The sequence below is a fragment of the Tuber melanosporum genome (assembly GCF_000151645.1).
Source record: "Tuber melanosporum whole genome shotgun sequence assembly, scaffold_157, strain Mel28".
Lineage (NCBI taxonomy): Eukaryota > Fungi > Ascomycota > Pezizomycetes > Pezizales > Tuberaceae > Tuber > Tuber melanosporum.
Window position 1 is genome coordinate 97,030 of NW_003298816.1, and position 10,034 is coordinate 107,063.

General features: G+C 44.6%; 2 protein-coding genes; one reads left to right on the plus strand and one right to left on the minus strand.

The window, feature by feature from the left end:
* Positions 1–1,614: 1,614 nt before the first annotated feature.
* GSTUM_00003095001 (uncharacterized protein) lies at positions 1,615–2,750 on the plus strand (the record flags this gene model as incomplete). XM_002836661.2 has 2 exons in its annotated part: positions 1,615–2,508; positions 2,570–2,750. The coding sequence occupies 2 exons, from the start codon at positions 1,615–1,617 to the stop codon at positions 2,663–2,665; spliced, it is 990 nt and encodes a 329-aa protein (XP_002836707.1). The 3' UTR covers positions 2,666–2,750.
* A 52-nt stretch (positions 2,751–2,802) lies between these two features.
* GSTUM_00003096001 (uncharacterized protein) lies at positions 2,803–4,155 on the minus strand. XM_002836662.2 has 2 exons: positions 3,233–4,155; positions 2,803–3,154 (listed from the first exon to the last, which is right to left on the minus strand). Exons 1-2 carry the CDS (start codon positions 3,944–3,946, stop codon positions 3,065–3,067), a joined length of 804 nt encoding a protein of 267 aa, XP_002836708.1. The 5' UTR covers positions 3,947–4,155; the 3' UTR covers positions 2,803–3,064.
* Positions 4,156–10,034: the final 5,879 nt, after the last annotated feature.

Genomic DNA, 10,034 nt, shown 5'->3' on the forward strand with positions numbered 1-10,034 from the left:
CTAAAATGTCATCAGCCATTTTTTGAAGTATGGTACCCACGATGACCTACCAAGATCTGACCACCTTTGCAAATTAGATGCCTATAGACTCCAGCATTTAGAAAAAGCAGTCCTAAAAAATCCTGTAGCTACAGTTTACAAACCTGCACTAGAGGCAACTTTAAATACTGGAAAAAGTACTTTTAAGAGAACTTTAAAGAAGTTAAAGTTTGAAGTATTTCAAGTAAGAAAGAAGTTTTGGCTTTATAACAAAGCTATGAAGAGAAGGAAGAGGTGGTACTTAAAGAAGAAAAAGTAGATGGAAGATAACTGAAGGAATATTATCTGGTGTGATGAGGTTCGAATTAAGGTTAGCTTAAGGTGTGAACTACTATATATACAATACCAGCAAGGAACTGCACTTTGACTCTACTACCTTATTTCAATCTTTTAGTTTGGAGGTTTTGGTATAAGATACTGGATTGCTTATACTTATAGAAGCCATACCCCACTTATCTTTCTTCATCACCAAGAGTCAGATAAGTATGAAAGGAAAAATAATCATATTGGCTTGAATGTTATCCAATACTATAATAAGATTCTGAAACCACACCTTATTCCATACTGGAAGAAGCTTGAAGGTCTATCTAAGGGACTATGCTTTATGCAGGATAGCGCCAGGCCCCATTGAGCACAGAAAATACAGTCATTTCTCAGTCACAGTTAAATACTGATTTTCTCATGACCCTTATCCTCTTCTAACCTAAATCCTATCAAGAATTCCTGGTATGCCCTTAAGCAAAGACTTAGGAAACAGTTCTGACAAAGGCAGTATCATCCTTGAACTGAACCCAAACTCATACATGCAGCTCAGGAGTAGTGGGACAAGATTCCACAGATGGTCCTTAATTGATGGATAACCTCAATTCTCAAATGGAGTACGGAAGTTCTACAGGCACGCAGAGGTCATACAAAGTGGTAACAGGGTTGCTTATTTTCCTATTTTAAAATCTATATCTTTTAAAGTTTTTTTTTTTCTCTGTCCTTTCTTTGCTGCTTGTTCTCCATCCTTATCCTCTCAGTGTGTCGGGAAGGGTTGCCAAGACTTTCCACCCACTAGTTTGTACCTAGTACATCATTAGCTACAGCATCTCGGGTATTCACTTCTTCCAGAGGGTACTTGGTTGATGACTGTTTATTAGATGTTGTATCAAGTGAAGGTTCGCGACCACAAACCACAAGTTACCATTGAGCCACAAACTCACATTGAACTGTCCACTCACATTCAACTGTTGGGCACTCAGTATGAGTGCCCCGTTTGCCAGAAAATGAGTAGCGGGGGTTGTGACGACATGTCACAACCTTGACACGAGTATAATTTATTGGAATCCTTGGGGAATGTATTTATATTATCCGCCCAGGTCAGCATCCAACCATCATACTCACGAGTAGCCAGCAACCTGCATCTTTACCAAAATTCCCACTCCGACACAAACCCTAACCCAACCCACCAACCAAACCAGGAGATGTGCGGTACAACACCATCAATCCATATTACGTAACTTCCCCCCAAAGGAGAGCAGGATCCATCCTTCACCCCTTCACTTTCTCTACGAGTATGATACTCGACACACGATGCCACCCCTCCCCATCCCCCGCCCCAGTGGGGCACTCCGAACCCTAGACACAGCAATCGCATCCCCAAACCCAGCCTACCAAGTCTTCAACCGCCGAACAAAATGTCTCCAGCGCAGCCGATCCACCCAGAACCCAGCGCACAGTCGTGCAACCGACTACCTAAAATCGGAGATCTCCCTTCGCCTGATCGACCGCGTCCAGGACATCCAGCGACCACTCCCGCACATACTAGACCTGGGTGCGGGCGCCTGCCACATCGCGCGGCAGCTCCCGCTGGGGATAAGCAGTCGGCTGGAGAAACTGACGTGCGTGGACATGAGCCGTGAGTTGCTGTACCGGGACGCGGAGCTGGAATTCAATGATAATCTGCCGATAGAACGGGTGGTAGCGGACGAGGAGGTACCGCCGTTCGCGGAGAATACCTTCGACGCGGTGATTTCTAGCTTGTCGATGCATTGGATAAACGACCTTCCATATACGCTTTCCAGTATTAATCGGATACTAAAGCCTGATGCGCCGTTTATTGCCGCGATTCTGGGAGGGGACACTCTGTTTGAATTGCGGACGTCGCTGCAGTTGGCGGAGTTAGAGCGGCGGGGCGGTGTATCCCCGAGGGTCTCGCCGCTGGCGGATGTTCGCGATGTTGGTGGCTTGATGCAGAGGGCAGGGCTTAAGCTGCTGACGATAGATGTTGATGATGTTGTTGTGGAGTTCCCGGATGTGTTTGCGCTCATGGCCGACCTGAATGCCATGGGAGAGGGTAACGCGGTTTCAGCTAGAGAGGTGGGGCCGATTGGGAGGGATGTGTTGATGGCTGCGGAGGGGGTGTATAGGGAGTTATACGGTGGCGAGGAGGGGAGGCTGCCAGCTACTTTTAGAGTTATTTATATGGTGAGTTGGGCCTTCTTCACGGGTGAGTCGTTGGCAGGATGGTGGGTTGATTGGGAGACAGATTGGCTGGAAGGAGGGCGAGAACCAGCCAAAGCCTTTACCGAGGGGCAGCGGGGAGATTCCTCTAAAGGATATCTTGGAGGGTGAGAAGGAATGAATTGTGGTAAGTGAACTTGCAGCCTCCTCCATTCTTCCTCCTCACAGGAGTAAGATACCATGCAGAAGCCGACGCCAAACGGCTTCAGTGATATCCGGCACTTACAAGACTACGATTAGTCGCCGGGAAAGAGAAACTCTAGAGACTTAGCATATTTATTCTTATGATATCTACATGTACAGTCCGGGCCCTCCTGACCCGTATAGGAGCAGGGTACCCGAGGAAAAACATAGCACTTGGCTACATAATTAGAAACACAAAGATACACCAGTGAAGAAGAAAAAAAACAATGAAAAAAACAAACAAATAAAAGGCGCATTAATAACTGAAAAGTGCTTTGTCTACCCTTCCGTAACCACCATCAACAGCAAAACCATTAACCACAGCAGGCAAACAAAATTAGACACCCGGAACTCCAAGAGTGCTCCAGACAGTGGGGTACGACCTCAGTGCCCACGCATATAACATTGCGGCGATCCAGCCAGTTATCTGATCACCAAGATAACATTAGCACCTATAGCACCACGTAAAGGCATTCCCAATGCCAGTAATAAAAGGGTAACTAACCTTCTCTAGCCATGTGTGGAAATATATGCCCGTCATCAACAGCATCCACCACCACATTACCAGTAGTGCCAAAACCCCTGCGCTTTCCCACCCAGCAACTCCCGAGCAGCTCAACTCACTCCACAAAAACAAGCTAGCATGAGTAAGCAGAAATGCATGACCACTAAGATCATGACCACCGCTCCACTTCCCACCCGCAACCTTACAGGCAGCGCTGCTGAAGACCATCTGAACAGGGCCCATCTCCTCCTTCGTACGCATGGGGTCGGTGTCAACCAGCTGACATTCACCCCCCGTGAACCAAAACAGTAGATCCATTATCGGTGGCCCGAAAAACCACTGGGTAACTAAAATCCACCAAATAGTTGCAAAAGCATATCGTAATAGCGCTTTTACTCTTAGCGAAGACCGAAGGCGGCTGGTATGTATTAGAAAGACCAGAGTAGTCCACAGCCATCCATACTTGACGAAGAAGACGTTGAGGGGGTTGCGTTTGTGGGAGAAGTGGAAGTTTGTCGATGCTGACGAAGGCGAGAACACCGAGACGGCTGACCCAGCTATAAGGGTTAAAGGATATATGGACGCTATGAAAATTTCTCTCGGTAAAAGTACCAGGCCAGGACTTGGCGGGGTCGGTGATAGGGATGGAGGCTGATGGACATCGTCGTCGTCGAGTTTTTCGGCTTGGTAGGCAGACGGTTTTGGTGAAGCCATTGCTGGAGCATCAAATGAAGAGCGTATCTGTCTTTCTGTTTTGCTCTGCTTTGTCGTAAGAGAAAATCAGGTGCAGAGTTCGTGAAGATAATTGTGAAAAGGAGGTTGAAAGGGTCTACCGTAGGAGGTTCAAGGTCAGGGACTGGTGAAGCTGACGAGACGTTACGTCAAGGATGCGTTTCCCCAAAATTTAATGACCATAATATTATGGACAACTACGAGTACATGTGGCTTTAGTAGGTTGGATGAGCCGAGGTGTGGCCGTGCGATGTACAGTACAGGCCTGAGGCGTGACCTTTTTCATATCATATGTAGCTCCCCTGCGCGACAAACATTGACTGTGATATAGTACCGTACCAACCGTCACCGGTCGCATTCCACCTGTCTGTATTAGGGAAGAAAGCTTTGAGGCATAAGGTACAATAGCACCGCAAAACTTTGTCACTCCTTCAAAGACATTTTGGTGGTGGTACTGTACAGGGTACTGTACTGTGCAGTGCTTGAGTACTCGAATGCCCTTATCCTTCAAAGGTCCTCCCTTTGAACTAGACCATCTCAATTGTCACGCACCACACAGCGCATAAAAATTTGGTTTGCCACAATCAGTCACCGTCTATCGCATTCAAAATTTAACGTGTGATACCGTACTCGAGTAAATTATAGGTAAAACTCGACCCACCACCCCCCCCCCATATGGCAGCTACCATCTCCAGAAAATTTCATTTGCCACAGGATTAGGCCTTAAGAGAACTAGTGATTATCTTAAGAAGTATAGTGGCGGGCCGAGTTTTCCCAGGACCCACGATATGGTGTACTCGAGTACTGGGGGGTTGACAAAAGTTGGGTCTCTTTTCCAAATAAGAAGCGGCATTTGTATGAAGGCTAAACCAGGTTAGGAAATTCAAGTGATAGGTAGTGAATTGCTTTTGGTGTCAGCAAAAAGTTGGGTCTCTTCCAGGATTGGTAATGACACAAGTAATATCATAATATTATGAGAATGCAGAGAAATGGAGGAATATAAAAAAAAAAATGTCTATATACAAACTAAGTTACAGAAATCAAGATTAGGTAGTTCCTCCTTCAGCATCTATGACCACTTGAAGGCGCTGCGGCATTGTTCTAATGAGGCCTTCAATCGGTTCATTTGAAATTGCCTGCCAAACAGCATATAAAGCCCTTTTCAAAATATTCATATCCCCAATCCTGCCCCAAGTTTCTGCCAACTCATTCTCCGATCTAACCAAAGTACCTCAATCAAATTGAGGTCTAGTGATTGATCTGTCCACCAGGTCATTTCCACTTTATTAAGGTTTCTGTAGTAGTCAGCAAAACCATATAACCCGAGGCACCATCTTCTATAGCAGTAACTCGGCTATATCTTTCAAATCAAGGGTGCCAAAAAGGAACAAGATAAGAATACATGATTTTCCAAACATAGAGTACTAATTCTACCTTAACTTTACTAGATATGAAAACTAGCTTTAACCTTATTATTTCGCAGAAGGCTCCCCAAACTATTTCTGATTCATGTCTAGATTCAAATGTTTCATTAATGCAATTGGCATTCTACTCTTCATTTGCCTTTCATATGAACGAGAGATAGTATCCAAAGTAGGTAGTAGAGAATGTTGACTCATCAGTCCAAAGGATCCTGACCCAGTCATCATATGTTCACTCTAAATGTTCACAATACTATGGAATCTGAATAAGACAATTGGCAGGCCATATTATAAACTTTCACCTAGGTATACAACAGTTATAGTCCATACGTAACGATCCCTCTCTGTATAGTTAGTTCTTGGCGACGGGGAACGATACTTATCGGTTCTGTCTCCTTCTTTCTTTGTCCTACGATAGCTCTAGGTCTCTGCCTACGTTACCGATAGTACAAGACCTTTGTCTTCTATCGGAAACGCCTATCGTAAGCGTTCTCTAACTTGTCTTCATGACGCGCACTTCTTGGCGTACTGATAAGGTTGCAATAAAGATAAAGATTGTAAACGTGTTTTATATTCGTTAAAGTAATAAGTAGGAAAAGTACTTAGAACAAAGTGTGAAGAACCTATCTTCCTCGGCCGCATCGGCCTCCTTATATAGTATTCTTCCCGCCCATAATCATGTGACTTAAAGTAGTCACATGTGCGAAACCAAATCATAACAAACTAATCATGTGACCAAAGTGATCACATGCTCAAAACCCATGACCTTATAGCGAGGTCATGTACAAAACTCATAAATTAATCATAACGCAATAAACAAGTCATATGGCTCGACTGAGTCATACGTGCGAAACCCATGACCTCATAATGAGGTCATGTGCAAAACATAAATCATATGTGCAAGGCTTACCTGCAAGGCATACTCGCAAGGCATACTTGTCAGGCGCACGTCCCATGACTCATACTTGAGCCATGTGCAAAAGCATCACAAATCCCACACATAACAAATCATATGACCCTAATGAGTCATATGTGTGAAACAATAACGTACCTGTGACTCACAACTATGCGTCACGTGAAAACCCTTTCCTCGCTAAGCCATATTCGTGATATTAGCTCTCCTCCTCCTAAGCCTCAGTCCCATCAAGCCTTTTCTCCCAGTTTTAATAGTTCCCGTCCTGCCGAGCGCATGGTCCTTCTCAGCTTAGCGAACTTTTCGTCTGCCGTCCTCCATCTGACCCTCACCGATTCCAGAGTCAGGTTCGCCGTTTCAATCATGTGCCGCTGATTATCGTTCAGCTGTCTTAGCTCCGCGATTGTCTTGTCATTTGCCGAAATTGTGGCCTCGGCTTGGCCCAGTTGTTCTCGGACTCCCCAGATCTGCCTGTGTAGGCTTCTGACATCCGGTTCCGTGTCTGCGGAGGAGTTTTGGACCCCTCCTTCCCTGGACCGCGTCCTCGCAGCCCATGCCTTTCTGGCGTCTTCTCTTTCCAACTCGTTTCTGCTTCCATCCTTCTGCGGGTAGAATCCCGCAGATATTTTCTGTGCCCTGTGCATCCTGCACCCATTTCTGAAGCATTGTTGCCAATGCTTCAGAACATGGTCCGGGCGTGGACCACGCTTCCGACATTCCCTCGGGAACCATCCCGAGCCTTCTTTGTTGCCAAAGTGTATTTGGCAACCGTCATGGTAGCATACCGTCCATGACATGGCGTTATGCTGTGCTTGTTTTTCCCTTTCCTTGAGTTCTTCGTTGGTTGGCTCCATGAATGAGTATTTGGGGCTGGTGGGTGTAGTTTGGTGTGGGCTATCGCCCCAGCCCTCTTGTGGCTGCAATGGCGCAGGAGTCTTTCCCTCGCCTTTGTCTTGGTTGAACGTGATCGTCACCTGGGCCGGGCTTGCCTGGGTATCGCTGGTGGAAGGTTGAGATGGCATCTTGTGCGTTTTCGAAGTTGTGTGCGAAGTACTAAGTTTTATCGTGTTCAGGAGAATATCCTGTCCACTTGGCTCAGTATTGGAGGTGACCATGGAAGAAGCGGGAATCGATTATTTCGTCGATCTCATATTCTGGTTCTCTATCGAGTTCGATCGGAGGGGGAGAAATAAGTATTTGGGAAGGAAACTTATTGTCGTTGTGTAATTCGAGGAGTGAGATGTGGAAGGTATTGTGTATTTGCATTGAGGGGGGAAGGTCAAGTTTATAAGCTCGGCTGCTCACTTTTTCCAATATTCTGAAGGGTCCGATTTTCTTGTAGTCCAGTTTCTTTGATTGTCATGTCATATGGATATTGCGTGGTATTAGCCATACCATGTCTCCCGGTTGTATGTTCGGATCCGGTCTTCGGTGCTTATCATATTGTTCTTTTTGCCGTTGTTGTGCTTAACTCATCTCGTATTGTAATGTTTCCTGTAGTTTTCCCATAGCCGCTTTCTCCGGTACCACATCATTAATCGTATGATATGTGGTCTGACTTTGTGGATGTTGTCCGTAATTCGTGAAGAATGGTGTTGTGCCGATCGCTTCTTGCTTTCCGTTGTTGTATGTTAATTCAGCCATTGATAACAGCTTGTACCAATCATCTTGTTGATAGTTGATGTAAGTCCTTAAATATTGTTCGAGTATTGCATTTACTCGTTCTGTTTGTCCATCTGTTTGTGGGTAGAATGCTGTGCTCATTCTGTTTTATATTCCCATTTCTCCAGTTACTTTTTTCCATAGTCCCGATGTGAATAGTGTTCCTCTATCAGTGATGATATTCTTGGGTAGGCCATGAAGTTGGAAGACCTCTCTGAAGAAGGTTTGTATAAAATCCCTCGTGTTGATATCTTTTCTAACCGGAATGAAATGGCTCATTTTGGTCCAACGATCCACCACGACCAGGATGCTATCGCAATTTTCCGATGCTGGTAGGTCTGTAATGAAATCCATAGTAATTGTTTCCCATGGTTGTTCGGGAACTTCGTTTGATTTTAGTAATGCATATGGTGCGTGTTTAGCCGTTTTTGTTCTTTGGCATATGTCGCAGTTTTTGACATATTGTTTGATGTCTTCGCGCAGTCCTGGCCAATAGAATGACCTCGTAATGAATTCCATGGTTTTAGCCGTTCCTCCGTGTCTTGCCATTTGGATATCGTGGTGTTGTCGTATAATATTTGTCCTTATCTCCTCTTCTTCTAGGATCCATTGTTTTCCATCGTACCACATATTTCTGTCCTTCCATTGGCATAAACCTAGAGCAATTCCTTTCATCTCTTTTTTTCCTTTCTCCAGGGCTTCTCTTATTGTCTCAATTGTTTTGTATTTCTCGTTTGCGTTCTTTATTCCTCTTTCCTCCGTTGATGTGAATTGGATAACCTCCATTGCCTCAAAGTAGGTTTTTGGTAATAGTGTTCGTGTTTTTTGTTTGATTCTTTCGTCTTCTTTCGTTTGTGGTTTGTCGCTTGCAATCCTGGTGAGAGCATCTGGCTTTCCACTTTCTTGGCCTGGTCAGTATTCGATTTTGAAGTTGTATTTGCTGAGGTGTTCCATCCATCTTATCTGGCGGTCGTTTAGTTCTTTTATAGTCATGAACGGTACCAGGTTCTTGTGGTCGGTTAGAACTCGCACTGGATGGTCGTTGTTCGAAACGTATCTTCTCCATTCTTTTGATGCTTGAACTATTGCTAATAGTTCTTTGTTTGCAACATTGTAGTTGCACTCTGCGGGGGTCATTGTCTTGGATCGATAAGACACTGGTCTCCACTTTCCATCGTCGTATTGTTGTAATAGTATGCCTGAGCATACATATTTTGAGGCATTCGTTTCGATCATTGTCCTTCTGTTTGGGTTGAAATGAACCAGTATGGGTGCCAATGTTAGATGTGTTCGTATTGCATCATATGCTTTTTGTTCGGTTTCTCCCCATTCCCACTTTTTGTCTTTCTTGGTTAGGTTATAGAGTGGTTTTGCAAGCCTGCTAAATCCTTCTATGAACCTTCGATAAAAGTTGCAGAATCTCATAAAGCATTTAACATCTGTCTTGTTGTTTGGTTTGGCCCAATCTCATATGGCTGCTGTTTTAACAGGGTCAACCTTGACCCCATTTCGATTGATGATAAATCCAAGGTATTCTGTTTCTTCCTTATGGAATTCGCATTTTGTTGGTTTGATCTTCATTCATGATCCTTGTATTGTGGCCATGATATTGCTGATATCTTTTTGGTATTGCTGTATATTTTCCGAGTATATGAGTACATCGTCCAAGTATATGATGCAACATATGTCGAGGTACTTATTAAGTACTTTGTTGATCCATCTCTGGAATGAAGCCGGTGCGTTGGTTAGCCTGAAGGGCATAACCAAGTATTCGAACATTCCGTATCTTGAGGCGAATGTAGTCTTCCATTCGTCTCCTGCCTTGATGCGTATATTATGGTATGCGTCTTTGATGTCGAGTTTGGTGAAGTATTTTGCTGACCGTAGCCTGTCCAGTGCTTCTCCAATCAAGGGTAGCGGATATCTGTCTTTCTTGGTAACCGAATTGAGGGCTCTGTAGTCCACGCAAAGTCTCATTTTTCCGTCTTTCTTTTTGACGAATAGTATTGGGGATCCTCTTGATGCAAAAGAGTCTCTGATCCATCCTCGCTTTAGGTTTTGCTTGATGTACATC